The 20,839-nt window shown below is 41.3% G+C and overlaps 2 protein-coding genes across 4 annotated transcripts; one reads left to right on the top strand and one right to left on the bottom strand.

Annotated features, from left to right (window-relative positions):
• Positions 1–147: 147 nt before the first annotated feature.
• Positions 148–9,426, bottom strand: xpnpep3 (X-prolyl aminopeptidase 3, mitochondrial). The gene is made up of 12 exons (XM_026165621.1): positions 9,250–9,426; positions 9,053–9,166; positions 5,711–5,833; positions 5,438–5,625; positions 5,078–5,297; positions 3,485–3,669; positions 3,323–3,385; positions 2,867–2,980; positions 2,662–2,747; positions 1,789–1,972; positions 1,084–1,204; positions 148–1,003 (listed from the first exon to the last, which is right to left on the bottom strand). The coding sequence occupies exons 2-12, from the start codon at positions 9,117–9,119 to the stop codon at positions 837–839; spliced, it is 1,518 nt and encodes a 505-aa protein (XP_026021406.1). The 5' UTR covers positions 9,120–9,166; positions 9,250–9,426; the 3' UTR covers positions 148–836.
• A 1,121-nt stretch (positions 9,427–10,547) lies between these two features.
• st13 (ST13 Hsp70 interacting protein) lies at positions 10,548–20,519 on the top strand. 3 transcript variants are annotated; one of them, XM_026165631.1, is made up of 13 exons: positions 10,548–10,739; positions 11,137–11,276; positions 13,798–13,846; positions 13,940–14,042; positions 15,367–15,440; positions 15,586–15,652; positions 15,776–15,860; positions 15,967–16,077; positions 17,170–17,272; positions 17,440–17,556; positions 17,654–17,693; positions 17,913–18,019; positions 19,831–20,519. In XM_026165631.1, exons 2-13 carry the CDS (start codon positions 11,167–11,169, stop codon positions 19,963–19,965), a joined length of 1,101 nt encoding a protein of 366 aa, XP_026021416.1. In that variant the 5' UTR covers positions 10,548–10,739; positions 11,137–11,166; the 3' UTR covers positions 19,966–20,519. The 3 variants fall into 3 exon arrangements, with proteins under 3 accessions (XP_026021416.1, XP_026021418.1, XP_026021417.1); XM_026165633.1 differs by lacking the exon at positions 10,548–10,739 and adding an exon at positions 10,826–10,929; XM_026165632.1 differs by lacking the exon at positions 10,548–10,739 and adding an exon at positions 10,949–11,019.
• The last annotated feature ends 320 nt before the right edge of the window (positions 20,520–20,839 follow it).

Genomic DNA, 20,839 nt, shown 5'->3' with positions numbered 1-20,839 from the left:
ATGTAGATAAAAACTGAATTGAATGAATGGTCCTACAATACTGTCCTTTTTGTCCAAGACATAAGGGGACAACTGACCCTTATAATATAGTGAAGGAAATGTCATCTCTCACTATGATCGACCAACAAAACATCCTCCATAAGTAACCCAAGTTAAACCCATTGAATTTATTAGTTATGAAAGAAATATTGGAAATATTTTAATACACAATAATTTAGAAAACAACACAACTCTCCTCTCTGCTAAAAGAAAAACAAAATCCAACACACACTGACACTCTTGTGACCTTTTTCACATTCAGCAGATTAATGAAGACATCACAGTAACTCCAGATTTATGACGAGCAGCCTTTTCAGTACTCAGGTTTTTGGATCCTTTGTACTGCAGTATGAGTTGGAAAACAATTATGCACTTCTGTGTGCAACTTCTTCAGTGAGATATGAAAATGAACCATAGTTCAGAAAACATGGTGAGAATCAAACCGGTTTTATCACGTAAAATACTTTTGTGGTAGCTGGATGTTAGCTGTTGTTTGTAGATGTTGATTTAGGCTTTAGTGTCAGATTTGGCTCACTGATAGAATCTGTAATCTGCCTTTTTTTGTAAATAAAGAATTGCAACTTTATGTTTGGCTGTTTGGTTTTATGTCTTGGAGCTGAGTTGCTCTAATGCAGCCAGTATTTCATAGACAGAGTAGTGAGGATAACAGGTTGTTGTGACTTAAAAACTAAAGTCTTATTGTGTGCTCCCACCTGTAATGCACCACGGCCCTGAGTCTCAGGATATAAACAGATAGCAGTGAGTAGCACTCGGTCAGTTCTCTTTCTCTCCCTGCTCTATCTCTGTGCACAGGCCCGCTCTACATCAGCGATGGTCTTTGGTGCGTCAGAGGACAGAATCAGAGGTCCTCCCTTCTCTCTGATAACCACGTCATCCTCAATCCTGACACCCAGACCTCGAAAGTGCTTCGGCGCTTGGTCGTTGTCTTCACAGATGTATAGCCCTGCAGCAAGACACAATGTGAGCCGTAACGGTAACGGGACAGAACATTTACATGCAGGTGCAACCGTGTGGATTTCAAACCTGGCTCTATGGTGATGGCCATTCCTGGCTGAAGAGGTTGCGAGCGAGATAGTTCAGGAGTGTCGTGGACATCCATGCCCAGGTAATGGCCAACGTGGTGGGGGCAGTACTGCCTTGCAGCCTGGAATTTAAATAAATAAATAGTTAAAAAGGCTGCAGCAGTCAGACGAGTGGTTCTACTAAAGTCAAACCTCACATAAACCTTAACAAAGCACAACCACATTAAAAAGCACTTAAAACACCAAAATAAAAGATGAATGGAAGTCCAGCATGGACCTGAGAGGAATCCTCTGGATTAGGTCATCTGGTCTGCACACAAAAAAACAAAACAAAAAAAACAAAACAAAAAAAAACTTTTTGAAATGTTGAATTGAAGCTCCAGCTTTAGTAACTACCGACACAAGATATCACCTGTAATACTGAAAGGGAAATCTGACTTCATAAGAATATAACGCCAGCATTCCTTCTGAAGCCTAAATTATACTCTGTTGCAGATACGGACAGCCGAAGACCCGACAACAGAGTAGTTATTCCTGTTATACTTCTTTGACGACCACTTGAAGTCCACTGCATGTGTAAAAATTCTGAGGAAAAGTACGATTTGTCCGGACTCCTCCTCTAGGGACCATGACACTGTGCAGATGAGCCTCATTAAATATGAAGTGCACAACCAATCTGGGCACCCACCGTTTTTCCAATTATTACCTTTAGCGCCTCAGCATCGCTGGTACTGGCCCCGAGGATGCCAAGCCGCTTAAGCTGTCGTCCCAGCAGAGCCAGCATGGTGCTGTAGATGTGATCCAGACTGACGCCTGGAGAGCAAAGAGATAAACAGGAACGCTGGACCTCCAGGACGGATTCGTAGAGCTCAATCTGTGCAGGACTGAATCTAGTATTGAACACAAAAAAAACCAAAACGTTTATTTCTGTGACTGGAACTGATCAACCTTCAAAAACAGACTACAGTTTCTTTAATTTAAGGGACCTAAATTCTAGAAATCAGATAAAATGAAGTTTAAAGTTGAATACCACGATCACCAAACCAGGATTGGAGGTGATGTGAACCACCTTTATTAACACATGCACTCTGGAAACAAATACTTGGAACAAATAGATGACTAAATAAACCTGGATGTAAAATGAAGTTTGACAAATTTACACTGTACACTGACTCATGGGCTGCGATGCACAAATGGGAACTTCACTCTATCGTTAGCGAAGTCATGATAACAGATGGAAAAGAACTTCTGCCACAACTCAAGGCGTAAAGGATTGAAACCTACAATCAGCGATTGTAGTTTTGTAGTTTAGTTTCTCTCATTTCCAAAAGCTAGATCACCCCTTTTTTTATTTTTTTAAACAAATGTCTGGTTCTATTAAGGGTTGCCACACTAGATCATCTGTTGCTATGCAAGCCAATACGCACTGTGGTAGGTAATTTTTCAGATCCCCATATTGAAAAAGCTTTTGTGTCCTTCCTGAGGGCATAAACTCTCCATATTTATGAGCTCATTAAACAAACTATCACTTCTGTAAACAGTTGGCACCAAATATTTTAAGGGTAATCAGCTTACTTACTTTCCATTTATTGGCCACGTTCGAGTGATATCGCTGACATAACCAAAGTATTCGCAACCACCATCCAGCAACACCATCTCACCATCCTGATGGAGACAAAGAGGAGGGAGCAAAACGTAATGAGTCATATATGCTACTTAAATACATGTAAAGTAATTATTCTCAGGAATATCTGTGTCCTCTGACGTGTTCATGGAGTAATTACCTTGATTATTTGGTTGTTATTTATGTAGTGCAGAGTATTAGCTCGATTTCCTCCAGCAATCACAGGAGGGTACGCAAGAAAGTTAGCACCATGGATCCGATTCTCAAAATCAAACTGGAAAAAAGGTTATGTTAAATACAAAGAATGGAGGGGAGGCTCAAGACTTTTGCACAGTACAGTACGTAACAAATAAAGTAGACACTGTAAGACTTAAACAGCATTTTCAGTTTAAGGTACAACTCTCTGGAGTTCCATACCTGCTCTTTTAAAGCAGATTCGTGAAATTAGGAGGGAAATTTGGAAAATTTCAAAGCTGCTTCTCCAACTGTAAAAATCAATAAACTAACACTTACTGTTCTAATAATTACATCATGAGCCTAATCAATGAAAGACACAAAGATAATGACTGCTCGCACACGTAAAGGCAGTGAAGACAAAGGTCATCACAGAAGTCACCTTAGCAAACAGGACAGCTTCATCCACATCTCCTTGAGACAGAGCCATTGTCCTCCTAAAAGCCTGAAAGATAACAATATGAGCTGCTGCAAGTACACTTCATAAATCTAACATTCACTTGGAGTCTTCAAGAGCTTCACAAGAACCAATTTAAACGTCAACCTGTGCCGTGATTCGACCCGCTTCTTGCATGAGAGCCACTTCGGCTGAGCTTTTGAGGGCCCTGAGAGAGTGTATGAGAGGTCTGAGAGTGCGTGGTGTCGGCCCCGCCTCCAGAACGGGACACACGTGAGCCTGGTGGAGCTGAGAGTGAGCCGGCTGAGAAGTGTCGTACCACAGCATAGTGCCTGGAAGAGGATCAGAGAAGACAGAAATGCTAAGAGTGAATTTGAAGTGATAAAAGAGCTAAATAGAAAAAAAAAAAAAGAAAAACATTTTAATACCTAAATGAAAAGTTTTGGCACTGAAATAGGAAAGCATTTATCCAACAACTGCATTTTTATTTACCACACACGTTCCATCTTTCTTTACTACCGTCCTGTCAAAAAGAACGTCTTCACATCAGTCAATAAAATTATATTATATACTCATCCCAGATTTTGAGTAGATGCACCTATGGTATCAATTTGTAAATCCTACTTTGCCTCACTCTTAAGTTATCACATCCACCCGGCTGTTCAATGGGCTGATGACAATACCCCATTAGCATTTTACAGTTGAAGGACAAAAGAATCCATGCAGATCCGCAGGTGCAGAGCCAAAAAAATGTGAACACAGAACAATAATCAACAGGTCACACATTGCACAACTCTAGAATCCTTATTTATTGCTTCTAGTGAAGTTTTGAGTACACCTGCTCTTCGTTTATGAAGATGAAGAGCAACCCACCTCAGCAGCAATAACCTCAATTATCAGTTTCTTACATAATTGTGGAGAAACGTTGCTTCACCTCATTGAGGTTTGTGGGCATTCATTTATGCACAGCTCTCTTAAACTTCCACCAAAGCATTTTAGTTGTGCTGAGGTCTGGACTTGAGGCGAGTCTAGGCCTGTCAGGTGAGGTCTGACTGACACCTTGATTTTTCTCTTTCACCCATTTGCTGTTAGGGATCATAGTCCTAATGCATGGCTTAATTTGTGCCAAGCTTCAGCTGCTGCACAGAGGGCCTCCTGTCTGCGTGGAGAATACTTTGGTATGAAGAGGAGTTCATTGTCAACTCAATGACTTCAAGGTGCCCGAGTCCTGTGGCTGGAAAATGAGCCCATTCACCGTGCTGACAGTTGATACGAAGTGCTTGTGCTGATATGCTGTGGTTGGTTTTCCCCTGTGCTGTGTATTATGGCCATAATGCCAAACGTGTGGCTTGTTGCATCATTATAAACCTAATTCCCCCCAAACTGTACAAGCAAGAAACTTGTGGGTCTTTTGCAGATTTTCTGACCTTGAGGTTAATTTGATAGGGCCACCACTCCTGGGCAGAAGTTTTGCTTCCAGAACACTCCATCCATCCATCCATATATATTCCTGCGATAATAAGGTTTGTGAAAGACCCTGAAGCAGTGTCACTTTGCTTCTTTATTCAAGCAACATGCGTAATTCAGACTGACCACCCAAAACCATTGGGCCTCCTTTTCCTTTCTCAGAGAAAGATATGGCAGTTAGTGATCTGGTAGGAATGAACCATAACACTTTTTTTTTTCTCTCCGCAGGATTGCAAAGAGTAACCCCCCCCCCCGCCACTCCCATGCACCCACCTTTCAGGCTCTTGAGTACAACACCCAGTTCTTCTATGCTATGAACTCTCTCTATGCCAGTCAAAGCAGCTGCTCCGTCCTTCCCAGACCGCGGTCCGTCCCACAGTTCTCTCCCCGGGTCTCTGCGAGGGACGAACAAAATAGCCTGGTCTGGTTGACCCTTCCCGTGAAGAACCAAGGCACTGTCAGGTTCGAGAAAACCACTGAGGTAGAGGAAATCCTGAGGAACACGTGTTTTGAGATGAATTAGTAAAAACTTACCCAGGAATTTCACCCAGGAAAAGGAAGAAGAGCAAAATCCAATTTTTTCTCCTTTCTGAAGAATTCTGAACTGAATGCAACTTGAAAGCAAGTGCTCACCTGGTTCTGATGGAAGGGATAAGGGATGTCATTGGTCATGTATCTAGTTGGGTGAGACAAAATGATGGCCACATGGGTGCTGGAGGAAGCAGAAGGTCCGAGTCTTTCGGCCTGAGCCTCGATAAGCGAGGCCAGTCGGTGCCTGCGGAGCTCATATTCCGTCTGGCTCAAACCTGGGGTTACCTCACCTGAGGAGAAGCATGCTTTCCTTAAAGAAATAAATTAAGAAATGACATTTTACAAGATCAGCTGTCCACTGTAAACAATACTCACCATGTTTGATGAGGTGCGGATGAGTGAAAGGACTGGGCTGGCCAAGGTAACGAGGTGGAACCGTCTTTGGCTTCAACCCGCCAGGTTTCACAGAAATGTTTCTGCACAGGCACCAAATACATCCTGCAGACAGAAACACACACAGACTGTAAACAGGTGCTTTGGTCAGTTCAGTTTGACTAAAGCAAAGTTATATCAGTTCTGTCCGCTGGGCGATGCTGGAGTATTGAATATAGTAGTTTTTTCTCATGCATCTTTTTAAACAATTTTAGAGTTCGGTACTAAACGTTAGTAAAAGTTTAAAAAAAAAAAAAAAAAAAAGACCCAACCCCATTTATAGCAATTTTCAGGCCACTACAAAGCATCCCGATGATTATTTACTGGGTAGAAGTCTGGCTGTCTTTACGGTTTCATGCAACATATCAGTGGGACGAGTGGGTGTCTTCAAAATGAGATAGAGAGAGAAATCAGTTGCATTAACAATCTATTATCTCCCACCTACTTACCTTTTGCTCATGTTACTAGGTAACAACAGGATGTCATGGGACAACTGACTATTAAAATTGGGGAGTGATCTAAGCCCTGTGACATTAACAGATTTTTTTAAAGTGTAAAACTAGCGCAAATGTAATATTATACATATGTATTCAGTTACGGTGTGTCTGATTTCAGCCAATATGTAAAACTTTATCCATACAAAACCATTAAAAAAAAAAAAGGGGGGGGGGGGGGGGGCTCATTTAGCAATCACCTAGAGGTGGGGGGGAGTGACAACGATCAGCTCCAGGCTTCGCAAACCAATAAGTTGCGTCACAGCAGCTTTATCAGCATAGAGCAGCGTCTCGCATCAGAAAGTATTTCAGTGTACCGACGGGTAAATCGCTGCCCACTGGTGGTGAAGGTTTGAAGTTACATTTTTTTAAAAGAGCGATTACAAAACATACCTTTATATAAACAAGTAAAAAGCACAGCGGCGCTGGACAACGTTAAATTATTATGACTTTATTAGATATTTATTATCTGAGCATCAACATATGCTGTATTTTACAGGTTGAAGCAATGGTGAAGTTAGAGTAGCCCATCAGTACAGTGCTGTGAAAAAGCATTTCCCTGATTTCTTCGTTTTCCGCATAGTCGGTACACATCATCATCAAGCTCATCAACAAACACATTTGTTTTTTTAATTAGAAAAATATAACCTGAGTAAATACAAAATTCAGTTTTAAGTGAATATTTTATTTAATAAGGAGAAAAAAAACCCCTACCTGACCCAATGTGAAAAAGTATTTTGCTAAATCATGAACTGTGATTAATTAACCACATTTTTGGAAAGCGGAGTGCAATTTCAATTTAACTTTTTTTTTTTTTTTTTTAAATTAAACCTTCATTTAAGGACCACATTTTGTATTTTCTCAGGTCATCTTTGCACATTCATTAGCTAAACCACATAAATGGGACACATAATCAATAAATAAATCAGGAAGAAGAAAAAAAAAATCATGGCATTGTAACTACATGCCAGTTCAGTTCAGTGGATCTAAGCTCCAGTACTGTGCAAAAGTTTCGAGCCAAATGAAGACGCACAGGGGTGGCTGTGTCCATAAGAACCTTTTGTTGATCCACCTACTGTTCACTGAAGGGTCATTAGAAATGGTCTCAGTGGAAGGTTGAGGGATGCCAAATTACACAAGAACTTGACCAAAAATCAGTGACAACAGGTCTGATGGAGTGTTGAATCCAAATGTGACATTTCTGGTTCAAACTGTCATCAGTACGTACAGGGGAAGTCAAGAGAGAGGTGCAACAGTGAGTGTCTACAGCAATCTGTAAAACAGGGTGGAGGCTCTATCATGGTTTGGAGTTGCATTTAAGCCAGTGGTGTTGGGGATCTTGTCAAAATTGATGGAATTATGAATGCAGAAAAGTACCATCAGACTTTGATCTACCATGCAATCTGCCTTTTAAGTCTGACGTCATTCGCCGTTTCAGGGTCCAAACTCCTCTTCAACTCAAACAAACACTGCGGCATCACTAGGAGCTAAAAAGTGCCAAAATTCTTTAGTTTGTAATGAAGTAAAAAGTGTGGCTGCTCTACCAGATGCAACAATCAAGTTTAAGATTCAGGCATCCATGAAAAACAGGATTTATGAAGTTAGAGGTTAGTGGGGAGTAAGTTCGCTAGTTTCTATCCAAAGATGATACACCATATTCTGACTGAGTTATCCTGAAAAATGAAAAGTACAGCGCAGCAGTCACTTTGGACATGCATGAAGACAGAAAACTAAACAGCAGCAATGTTTGTAAGGTTACTGAAATTGGGCTAGCTGACAGAGCTATGGTTGATATGGAAAATAAAAACACATTAGCACAGTGAAGTTGGAGGATGAACGCAAACTTTTTTGCTCTCAATGAAAGTTAATGTGAGAGACCCCAATGGGCAAAGACAAATGCAATCGTACAACAGGAAAAAGACACTGAAAATGGACCAAACTTCAGTCAGCAGAACGCCTGTGATGATCCATCCCCAGCACGTGGTTAGTCACTGATATCCTGCTGCATAGTTTGGATTACTTGCTATGAACAACAGCTTCATGCACCCATTCAAATCTTCGTTAGCCTCAGAGTGATACTTTTCTGACACATTAAAATATTTGGCGGCTCCCAAACAATAAGCTGGTTTAAATCAACTGAGCTTTACAACGTGCTGCAGACAAATGGCGGTAATAAAAACCCAGAGAGGTGATCAACCAGTGATCACTGACTATTTTAAGGGCTTGTTCAGATTAAACTGAACACAATACAAACACTTTTAAAAGACACCAGCCTTAATGGAAACAGGGTTTATACGTCATCACTTAACAACCGGATACTATCTGGAAAGTGTCTGATTGATTTTTCAGGATGATAATGATCCCAAACACACTACCAATGCAGTAAAAGCATACCTAGAAAAACACACATTGGCCTCCCCAGAGCACAGACCTCAACATTATTGGAGCAGTGTGGGATCATGTTGAAAGAGAACAGAACAAAACCAACATCCAGAGAAGAGCTTTAAATTTCCTTCAAAAAACCTGGAAAATTACTCCTGAAGATTACTTAATGAAATGACAAGAAGGCTGCCTAAAAGACATTAGACTGTGTTGAAGAATAAAGGCGGTCGTACCAAATATTGACTTTCAAGCTGGTTAGAATTATTCAAGCTCTGTTATTGCCTTATATACTGTCTCTCTAGACGGGTTTTTTTCCCATTTCCCACCCAACATGTACATAAGAGAGGCATGGTTCAGGACTTTTGCACAGTAATGTCATTGTAGTGATTGTAAAGTTACTGTCTCTAACCTCCACTCCAGGTCCGTGGCATCAGCTTGACAGCGGTCCTCACCAAGGCGCTCGCTGAGAGCAACATTGTTGCTGCAACTTGAGGACACCGATCAGTCACAGCATGTCGCTCCCCTGCGGAACAAAGTGTGACAGTCAGCGAACTACCGAGCACTCATATTCACAGAGACACTCTGAAGTAACTTATTATCACTTACCGAGGTTAACAGTCTCTCCTCCAGCAGTTATATGTACCCTGAATGACAGCTACACCTAGCTAGCTCGCTATTCTCACGTCTGCTAGCCACGCTCGTTTGTAGTTCATGAGAATTGCTTCCCTGAGTTTGGTTTCCCAGGTAGAGAAGCGGAACCCTCTCCCTTTCCTACTTGTTGAACCGACTACAAGCAGCTTTTATTTTAGTCATTTGTACACTCAATAAAATGGAGGCTATCGAGTGCCAAAAATAATCAAATAACTAGTTAAACAATTAATTAAATGTAATTAATTAAAATTGTTAACAAATAAATTATTAAATGTTTTAAATGGCATGATTGATATTTCAATTAATTATGTATAGATTTATTTAATGTATTATTTCATATTTTAATTAATTATCAGATTTTATTATTTACTGAATGATGTATTTATTTGATTCATTGAGGCACTGTATGTCCTCCATAAAATACACCATCAGCTTGTAAAAACAAGTCACAAACATTGCTCTCTCATAAAAAAAAATAAACTACTAAACTAGAAACCAGCACAACACTGTCACTCTATTATTTAGTATGATTTTAACTTACAACAAGAAAAAAAAAAGTAGAATATTACAGGAGCTTCTTTCTAGCATTTCTACTACATGGTAGAAACAACAAATACGTGTATATTTATTAGCGATTTACACTATGAAATTCAGCGTATATGATTTGAAAATGAAAGTGCCTAAACCGTCAGGCGCGTTGCTGCCTGGGAGGCTAGACTCCGGGAAAACTGGCCCACTCAATGATGAGGTAACATGCTGCCTGTGCATTTTAACCCTGAGCGTGACATTTCAGGGAATAACGAGACAAGGTTCAAGGTGGGATGGGTTTGTATGTTTTTATTGCCTATTATTGCACTAACTTTTCGTATTTATGTTCCTCTTCTTGTATACAGCGCTTTGTGACTGTTTGCCTGTTAAAGTGCTTATTAATTTATTTATTATTATTGTCACGATGCTGATACAGCCATGACTAGTAAAAAAAAAATCTAAATGCACTGTTATATTAAAATGATCCAGTACAACTACAGGAAATGCTGTTCACTATGTCAGTAGAAAGAATATTAAATATTTATATATATATTTATATTAAATATTATTTTTTAATATTTCTATTTACAGATATTTATATAAGAAGAAAATAATGTTAACATTTTTACTACTTGGGTTCATTAACCCCTCTAATGAAATAATCTCGTACTTCTAGGGTTTACAAAGTTTGGGGGAGCAGAGTTGATTCGCACGCGCTGTGAAGCGGAACCGTTTCTGTCAGGCCATGCTCAGGGCACACACCACCCTTACCCCCTTGGTCTGTCCGATAACACGCCTGAATGAAAACCCAGGAGCGACGCCACTGTCGGTGAAGGTGTATTATAGTAATAACATCGACTGCAGGCTTCTTCTGTGTGTTTTTTCCTTAACTGTCAGTTAGGCATATCTTCGGCAGGGTGAGTTTGCTTTTATTCCTGAAAATAATGTTTGCATCTACGAACTATTTTCATTAATCATGGCCCGCGGTGCAGCAAGCTAACGACGTTATTATGCGTCAAACGGTCGCCGCGTCACAGATGAATTCACATTTCTAGAAACTTCTGACCTACGACCCCTGAAACAGTCAATACTCATAGGCGTTGCGTGGTTGGTTCATTTATAAAGCTTCAGTAGCGCTTGGTGCTGGTTTTATATTGAACTGTGGAGCTGGTTACTGCGCACGCTCATTCAATCCTTGTGCGTTAGCATACCTAGCTTACGGATGCTGTCATTTGTTTACGTGCAGCTAAACACAACTCCGGACTTTGCTAAGCTGTTGATTGTTTTTCCTCTCTGGTTTCCCCCTGCACCTAGAGCTCCGTCTGGTGGACGTGAAACTGCAGCATGGACCCACGGAAAGTGGCCGAGCTGAAAGGCTTCGTGCAGTTGTGCGAGACTAATCCCGGGATCCTGCACCTTCCAGAGATGGGCTTCTTCCGGACGTGGCTGCTAAAGTCAGTACACTGGGAACTTACCTGTTGCTAAAAACAGTGGGAAGCCATTGTCTAATGCTGGTCTTCCTGGTTTAAGGAATCACAGATGATTTTTTTTTTTTTCATAATGCCAAAACAAGTGCTTAGGTGAGATCTGAAACAGACTGTAGAGTTGACCACATGCCCTGTTCCGCCCACCTAACGGTAAAGAACACGGCCCCCCCACCGTAGGGTGCACAAAGCAAAGCCTCACAACACAACTAATTGTTAAATTAAAACCCCAGAGGTGGTTTTGCTTCCGTTGATGTTAATACCTCAACTCTGCAATGCAGAAAACTGTTTTGTTTTTTCATCTGAACAGCTCGGACTGTGGTACTATTATTTGTATATATTTTTAAGGTGCAGTCACTTATTTTTTTTGAGTTTGTTTAATATAAAAAGATATTGTGCTTAAGAATATGCATCGATTAGTGTGTAATTACATTTCCAACAAATTGAGGTTCTCATAAACTAATTAGTTCTCTTAAAAAAATACAGAGGAGCAGGTGTCACTTTATGGAAGCCGCCATGTTACCCTGCAAACTTGAATACAGTGACTGACATGTACATCACTGTATGTGGGTAGAGACCAGCAGCATACGTCAGAGGCCGCAGAGAAATCGTAAGCGTTCGCGTACGGTGGAGGTGAGATTTAATTTGTGTCTGCGCCTTCCCACTCAAGATATGAAAAGTTACACCTAGGTTTTATCGGTCCCCTTCACCAAAGAAGTGAAAAACGCACGATGGCATCTTAATAAAACATCATCCTCTTGCTCCTCACCTCAAGCCTCATCTCCTAAATTGAACTCAGAGAGGTCTAACACACAGAAACGTGCATAAACGTGCTTATTTATTCTTGATATTGTCACAGTTGGGTATTGTCAGCCGATTAGACACGCGACCCTCCTGAGCAGACAATGAGCAGGCTAAACAACAAAAGTTGGTTATAAGCTAACATTATGCCAGGTAATTTTAGTCTCTTGTGTCCTAAAAATCGCTGTTCCATGTGATAAACAAACCTCAGTGACACTGTTATCTGAAGAAAGCGATTCGTTTCAGACTCTTTCAAAGCTTTCACAGTTTTACAGCTGCCTCCAGTGTAAATAGACCTAGAAACACATTGACAACTGAGGTAAACAGCTGACTGACAGCCTGTACTCAATACAGATGAACTGCAGTCAGTTGTTTGTCCTGCAGAAGTTCGATGGGATTATGCACTTGAATTGGGGGGGTTTAAAAACAAGCTGAAATCAGTTGACTGCAGTCTGCAAAAGACTGACATCTGGTGGTGAGATTTTCAGCACTGTAACTTTAACTAAAGTAGCAGACTTTTGTCTGTGCTGCTGAGAATTTTTAGAAATAAACTGCTTGGAAAAACTGAATTAAAAACCAATTAGCCAAAACATTAAAAACTAGACTACTAGTATTCAGACACCCACCAAAGGACAGATCTGATATATGTGTGTGCTGCTGAGCTCTAACTTAATTTTTTAACACCTAACTACAAATCATTAGTTTTCTGATTGATTTGAATACAGGTTTTGTTTTACTACACTCTTGGGCTCACCAGGAGCCCACTATTATTGTTGGGGGTCTGACACAACTTCCTGTGGGGATAAAAGAATGGTCTTTAAAGGTTTGGGACAGGTTAAATAGGGTTAGGTAGGGTAAGGGGCTAGTGAGTACACCTTCTCAGCATCTGTCCTCACAATTATTATCATAGAGGCATGTGGGCCAAAATCTCAAATCAAAGTTCACGGAATGAATGTTTTAAGGTGCCAATATATCGTCCGCTGTGATCGCTTTGCTCACTCCGTACCGTCATCACACAGATACAGGCTTATACTGGTTGTTAAGCCATGAAAAAGTCGCTGCAGTATTTTCCTAAATGATAGTTGTTAGGGCTCCGACAATATCGCATCACAAGTGCCGATAAGAAAGAGAAGGAGTCAAAACTTGAAGCCAAGACTTTGTTGAGTGTCTTTTTTTAGGGGGGGGGGTTGATTCTTTCTACACACGTTTTCAAACAGTTGCAATATCTCCCTCCGGGCGTCAGTACACGATCGTACACTTGTGTCTTCAAACAACCTGCGACTTCTGCGGGGCAACGAACCAAGTTACAAAACTCAAGAGGTGCAGAACCGGCCAACACGCCACAAAGATTGGGTCTCGCAACACAGGATGTGATCTCAAAATCATCATCAGAAACCAGCGACCCAGGGATCATTAAAGTGGCCTTACTTTGTGCGCTGCTTGTTTTACTCAATTTAAGCTCACTTTTTGCAGTTTTAGATGCTGTGGTTCAGTGAAGTGGTACCAAGGAGAGGGACGTAACTTTAAATCTGATGGTGTATATGATTTGATTACACTAAAATGTTGAGAAATTAACTAAGCAATATGTTCAGGTGAAGTAACCCTGTTGCAATATCTGTTTAGGCTTTTCCTCCAAAACAATGTCTTAAAATTTAATGTTTTGTGTTTATTTTATTGTTCTGTTTTGCAGCATGGGTGCAACAATCCCTCCACCACCCAAGACAAGTGACTCATGCCAGGTGATGCCTAAAATATTATTTAATTGCCTTTTACTTCATGCTAATGTCAGAAATTACACCTCATCGTAACAAAGCGTGCTTTCGGACTTGTAGGGTGGCTGTCCCTGTGGCCCTCCACCCACCGCAGCTTCGCCGCCTGAGCCTGAGCCTGCGCCTGCGCCTGCTGTGCCGTCTGAGAGCGAGGAGAGTGAAATAGGTACTGTATGCCCCACTCAACACTTTGTTTCATGACAGCCTGGAGCTTTGATTTACATGCTGTAAATTTAATAGATTAAATGAAATAATGAACACAATTTACAGAAGATTTTTTTTAATAGAGTACACTTTAACTGCTAGTCCTTTATTTATCAATGAATGTTTTAATTAATTATAAATAAACAGAAAACACTTCTATTTACATCCTATTAAAGCATTTTAACATCATTATTTAGTACTGAAACAGACTCAGAGCTTACCCGCAATCATCTAAATTCCTTATTCTAAATATTTCTAAACTATAACAATGAGGGAGTTAACACAAGAATCAAGTAAGAATACTAAAGAGAAATTACTTGAACAGTTACCATCAGGATACAAACATTAAGTTCACCAAGGAGGATGCCGGGGAAAACACACAGACATAAACATATTAAAAGATATCCAAACTGGGCCTTTATCAAGTCACCAAAAATGCACCGAAAAGAACCTGAAGCATCAACCAGTGAGGAGCACAGTGACTGGGAGAATAACGCTGTCATCCACGGCACTTCAGACCCAGCCACACACTCAGACAAAAACCCTAGCTAAACAACTCAGTGCAGAGAGGAGTGCTTGGTTATAGACATGAGAGCGACCATTCCACAGCCACATGGCACAACACCTCTTCTACAGGATGAGACTGGGCTGTATGTTTGCCTTTAAAGGACAAAGGATGCTCTCCTGAGGATTCTAATGTTCACATTTTGGACAGAGAACAGGAGGCAGTCTACATCCAGTTTTGATTTAACCACCATTCGTGTTTCCACGCTGACAATCCCGTGAGCTTTTAGAGCTGAAGGGGCTTACTGGATGAGACGTGAAACCCAAAAGAAGTCCAATTGGCTTCAACTTGAGCCATTTCAGATCAGGATAGAATTTTTTCCATCCAGGCTGAAAAAGCTAATGCTATCGACAGATGGAGCACAGTGGAGATGTGGCTGGACGCATGTGCAGAAAAATAGCTCACTGATATGTAACAGTTCTGATGTGGTCACATAAAAATTGGTGTAACATCCCAACATAGAATGTTTTTACATTATATCCCTTGTTGGTAGCTGAGATGTGGTGCAGTTTTTGCTAGCTGTTAACCTGTTTTTAAGCTACACCAATAATTTCATTGAGCTTATTTCAGTTAGTGTGGAGCTGAGTAAACGTTCCCCGCCAACAATAATGGTTCAGTCCTGCAGGGATGCTGATGCGAGTAATTGTCTACCCTCCAAGTTATAGAACAAACTGCTCCCGTCTTAATTATTTATGTTATGTTTTTGTGTTTGGTTTCTCAGAAATCGACAGAGAGGGAGTGATCGAGCCAGACATTGATGACCCGCAGGATATGGGCGAGCTTGAAGACATTGAGGTAAAATTATGCACATACATTAAATCAAAATTTAACCCTATCTTAGTTGGAAGCTGAGCCCCTGACTAAGATTCAGAGACAGAGAAATTACTATATTTTAAATTTTAGAGAGACTTGAGGCATAGATATCCATACTCTCCCACAGGTCACAGAGGAAATGATGGACCAGGCCAATGAGAAGAAGATGGAGGCCATTAACGCTCTAGGAGAAGGTGGGTTGATGGTCTGTTTACAATGAACAGTGAATGCAATTCCTGAATGCTTCTCCCTGTACATGGAAGAAGAAATTAAAAGGACTCTATGATCTGTAATGTCTCATTTTAAATATATTTTAGGTGATCTGCAGAAAGCTCTGGATCTTTTCACTGAAGCCATCAAGCTTAACCCCTGCCTTGCCATCCTCTATGCCAAGAGAGCAAGGTGAGAGTCCACTGTGTCCTTCATTTGAAACCACCGCCTCTTCTTCCCTTAGATACCGTCTGTTCTGAATGCCTTTGAGTGTAACTGGTTATTCTCTTCGTTTTAGTGTCTACATCCAGATGCAGAAACCCAACGCAGCCATAAGAGACTGTGACAGAGCCATCAGCATCAATCCAGACTCTGCACAGCCTTACAAGTGGAGGGGGAAAGCTCACAGGTACGAGAGAGCTTCTGCTGCACAGGCAACATAGCCAAACTCTCATTCCAAACTTCCGCAAAAGCATCATTCAGGCCTGAATTACTCCCCTAAATGGGCTGGTCAGTGCTCATGATGTTTGCAGTGATAAGACATGCTTTTATTTTGAAGGCGAATATTGTCCATTTCTGGTTCATGTCACACTTTTTCAGCTTTCACAACCAGTCGGAGAGTAAAATTTTAAAGTTTGCAGACAAGTTGATGTCTTCCATGCAAACTACATGTGACAAGGTTTTTTGGTACAGCACCCTCTTTTACCTAGCAACAGCCAGCAGCCCTCAGCAACCACCAATCACCAAACAGATGGAGGAATGTGCATTTTCCCTCTTGGCCTGTGTGAATGGGGCCTTAAAAATGCTCCAAATAGCACCAACAACAGACAAAAACACTTCAGTGAGTCAGATTAAGGGAGGTGATGTTAAGCAGATCTCTGTCAGCTCTGCTTCACTGTATTCAATTAGTTCAGTTCGGTTTTATTTATTTAAAAAAAAAACTTGTTGGGGGTGAAGGAAAAGGAAAAAAAGGAGTGCATAGGGAGATGATGACAAATGAAAGTAGAGAAAATGTAATGTTGCCCAGTAGTGGCTTCTTAACTAAAGGATATTTCAGAGGGTGTCTGTCTCTTGAATCCAAACTGGGGCCTCAAAGCTGAAGGCTCTGCTTCCCATTCTACTTCTAGAAACCACAAGTAAGCCTGCAGTGTGAGAGTGAAGTGCTCTATGAGAGTAACAGGATGATTTGATGAGGACTGATTGATCAGGGTTTTATATGTGAGGAAAAAGATTGTAAATTCAATTATGGATTTAGCAGTGAGTCAGAGAAGAGAAGCTAATGTGGGAGAAATTTGATCTCTGTGTCTAGTCTCTGTTGGTGCTACAGGTGCAGCATTTTGGATCAACTGAAGGCTTTTTAGGAGCTTTTAGAAATACCTTTAACTCAAGCAGCCATATAAGTCCTAAAGTGATTAAATATGTGAGTTATTAAAGTTCTGAAGAAGGTAACTGGAAATGGAAACCAAATATTGTCAGTAAATTGATGTTTGTCCTGCTGCAGGCTGCTGGGACACTGGGAGGAGGCAGCCAGGGACCTGGCCACAGCCTGTAAACTGGACTATGATGAGGATGCCAGTGCAATGCTGAAGGAGGTCCAGCCAAAGGTAATAGTGAAGTGAACAGAAAGATTAAAAAACGCTTTGCCACAGTTTCATTTTTTTGGTGGGAACAGTAATGCAGGTAGTTCAATATGTAGAAGGTTGCAGTTAAACAGCAAAGTCCTGATCTGTTTACACGATCTTAATGCAGATGAACTCTTTGTAATTTTCAGGCCAACAAAATCATAGAGCACAGACGCAAATATGAGCGCAAGAGAGAAGAGAAGGAGATCAAAGAGAAGCAAGACCGGATAAAGAAAGCCAGAGAGGAGCACGCACGGGCTCAGAGGGTGAGTTGCTGGGAGGAATTCCACAGATTTTCCAGGAGTGAAAAAATCCAAAAACTGTATGACACTGATGAATGTCTCATTCATTGTTTTGCAACAGGAAGAGGAAGCACGACAGGCTGGAGGAGGATTCTTCCCAGGTAGGAGAGCAAAAGCAACTCATTTTACTGCCGAATGCCTTATGATGGAGTCCCATAATTTATACTCCTGTAAACACTGATTGTTTTATTGATCATCCCGTGTCTGCAACGTCCAGGGTGAGAACAATGTGTGAAGCTGTGTGTTCATGTCAGGGTTCTGTTATGCATCCATTTATTAGACACATAAGTGCAAGTATAAGTCTAATCATTGCTTGGCAGGTCCGGGTGGATTCCCAGGCGGATTCCCAGGTGGAGCCGGAGCTGGTCCCGGCATGGCTGGTCTAGGTGAACTCCTGAAAGATCCTGAGCTGCTTAATGCCATGAAGGTGACTAACTCTGTCCTCCACATCACAGCTGTCCCATGGTTAGGGTTGGTTATTTTAACACGTAACACGGTGCTGAGGAGAGTCTTGTAGACAGGACGGCTAATAGAACAATTTTGATGCGCACACTTAGACCAGGGAGCTTCAGGAGTGGGTTGGTTGTTTTTCCACACAGTAACAAATGATTATTTTAGCCTTTAGGGCAGCATGGAGATGAATTTAGTTGTTGTTCTAATTTTTACTCACTGACAAAGCTGTCTGCACAGTGTAGCCAGCACCTCAATAAAGGCAGATACCTAGAAACTGTATTTCTACTTGGTTTAGGAAAAATTCTCATCGTTTTGACATTTAAAAATCATTGATGTCACCTTTAACATTATGTCAGCAGCTATTCTCCACCGTGAACTATGTTAAAAACAAACACTGCTCACGCCTCACAGATGACAGCTTACAGTCCTGCGTAAAGATGAAAGTGACTTCGTACAGCCCCGATTTGCAGATGCTGTGTGCAGAGGTTCAGGAGCAGAAGTCCCATTGTAAACATATCACGGCAGACCTGACGATGTTTGCATGAACAGGCTTTTCAGCTTCTCTTTATTGACCACTTTTCACTCACGGTTGCTTTACGCATACAGCCGGCTGTAGCTTTGCAGCTCACAGCCCGACACACACCAACACAACAGCATAGATGGCACAGACGTTAAGGCGGCGAGGCGTGATTGCGTGTGCCGCTCAGGTGTGTCCGCCTCCCCTGCAGTGGCGCTGCAGACCACGCCCCGCCAGACACATTAACCGGGTAAAATACATATTTAGGCAGAATTTTGCAAATATCTATTTTTCATCTTTTAGCAGCATAGTGCTTTTTTTCCAGTTATTTTTTTTAAAAGTCAGGTCAAGGATCCAAAAGCCCAAATAAGGGTGGCGGCTCACAACAGTTTTTATTTGCTGAATCATTTTAGTTCAGCTGGGTGTCTTTCCTTTTGTTATATTTCTTTAAGAGTTCAAAATGTGTTAATTACATAAATAAAATGTAATTTTCTCTGTAGCACTTCATGGATTTCATAAGCAACACACCTTAGTTGTTCACACAAAGCATAAAGGTAAAAAACAATATATACAGTGTTATCTTCATTTTAGATGTCAGAAAGTATTTGCTGCTCCCAGTGTTTTCGTTTTCATGGAAACCGGGTTCAAATGGCTCTTTGGATGTTAAAGGTTGCTGACCCCTGGTCTAGTCAGCCGATCACATGGCAGCAGCCTTTAGGCATGTAGACATGATCCAGATGACAAACTGAAGTTCAGACTGAGCAACATACTGGTGATTTAAGTGGCTTTCAATACAACATTGTTCTTGGTGCCAGACAGGCTGGTGTGTCTGGATTTAAATCAAGTTCTTATGCTGAACAGTACATAAATCGGGGTAGGCAACTCCAGGCCTCAAGTGCCGGTGTCCTGCAGGTTTTAGATGTGTCCTTGATCCAACACAGCTGATTCAAATGGCTAAATTACCTCCTCAACATGTCTTGAAGTTCTCCAGAGGCCTGGTAATGAACTAATCATTTGATTTAGGTGTATTGACCCAGGGTGAGATCTAAAACCTGCAGGACACCGGCAATTGAGGCCTGGAGTTGCCTACTCCTGACATAAATCATTCAGCCACACATGGCTGTTATGCATTGTTGAATCAGTAAGACCACCATATGACCTATGGTTAAAAAAAAACAAAAAAACATCCAACAGTTTTTGTTAAGCTGATTTGGAAATGCCCTGGGTGAGCAAAGTTGACCCCATTTTTGTCCAATATCCAACTCCAGGACCCTGAGGTGATGGCCGCCTTCCAGGATGTCGCCCAGAACCCGGCCAACATCTCCAAGTATCAGAACAACCCCAAAATCATGGCCCTCGTCACCAAGCTGAGCTCTAAATTTGGAGCTCCTCCACAGCCATAGACAGGACGGGACCGAAATGGGAGAGAAGAACGAGTGGATATGTGGTGAAACAATCTGGAGAGCAAAGCTTTTCAACAATTATTCACTGTGTGTAGTTCAAACAGGGGAGCAGGTGACAGGTTATCTGGCATGGTGTAGAGGAAGATTGGCAATTTCTTTTTTTTTTTTAATGTTCTTAATCAACCTGTTAGCACTTAGCAACATGTCAACAAAGCAGCCCGGTGGTTAGGAGTCAGGTCTGATACTTATACACCCCGTCCAGCACATCTCAGCTGGGAATTCACTTAAACCACAGGTTGACGTTTTCTAACCTGCGTCATGAACAGCCAAACCGGGAGCCTCCTGCATTAAGACGCTAGCTTAGAAACATTTCTACCGCTGTTTAATACTCACTATGATTTAGCTACTGGTTTCTTTCTTTCTGTGGACGGAGCTGAACTCTCACACCACTGTGGGCCCTTCTTGTTATCAGACGTATTATTATAAAAAGTATTGAACATGTTTGACCCGGTTGGAAAAATTCACAAAAATAAAAGCTCTGTTCCTGCAAATCAGGTTTGATCTGCATTTCTAGTTCTGTTTCCCGTTAAATGTCATGTGTAAAAGAGTTCACTCATTTTTATTTTGACTTCAGTTTTCCTGTGATAATTAAACTGGAAAGAATGATCAGAAAACTCGACTCATCTTTAAACCTGTCATAATCATTGCCTCAATCTGTTTACAAACACATCAGCTGGTTCCAAATGTGGGTCTTTAAAGGTACTTTGATAAATCCGGCCTGGTGGGAGAGTGGGCCACCAGCTACTTAATCCATCCACAACATCTGTCTTTCAGCCAGAGGATTACCACTCTAACACGCAGCCGGCTGGGCTCT

The sequence above is a fragment of the Astatotilapia calliptera genome, chromosome 4 (genome assembly GCF_900246225.1).
Source record: "Astatotilapia calliptera chromosome 4, fAstCal1.2, whole genome shotgun sequence".
In the NCBI taxonomy this organism is placed as follows: domain Eukaryota; kingdom Metazoa; phylum Chordata; class Actinopteri; order Cichliformes; family Cichlidae; genus Astatotilapia; species Astatotilapia calliptera.
The sequence above is the reverse complement of the archived record's forward strand: the minus strand, read 5'-3'. Positions and strand labels throughout refer to the sequence as shown.

Coding starts and splice junctions, on each gene's coding strand:
- xpnpep3 (XM_026165621.1), bottom strand. CDS start 9,119: ATGTTGCTCTCAGCGAGCGCCTTGGTGAGGACCGCTGTCAAGCTGATG. Junction 5,834..9,052: donor GCCACGGACCTGGAGTGGAG/GTTAGAGACAGT, acceptor TTCTGTCTGCAG/GATGTATTTGGTGCCTGTGC. Junction 5,626..5,710: donor TCCGCACCTCATCAAACATG/GTGAGTATTGTT, acceptor GCTTCTCCTCAG/GTGAGGTAACCCCAGGTTTG.
- st13 (XM_026165631.1), top strand. CDS start 11,167: ATGGACCCACGGAAAGTGGCCGAGCTGAAAGGCTTCGTGCAGTTGTGC. Junction 14,043..15,366: donor GAGCGAGGAGAGTGAAATAG/GTACTGTATGCC, acceptor TTGGTTTCTCAG/AAATCGACAGAGAGGGAGTG. Junction 17,273..17,439: donor TGAAGGAGGTCCAGCCAAAG/GTAATAGTGAAG, acceptor TGTAATTTTCAG/GCCAACAAAATCATAGAGCA.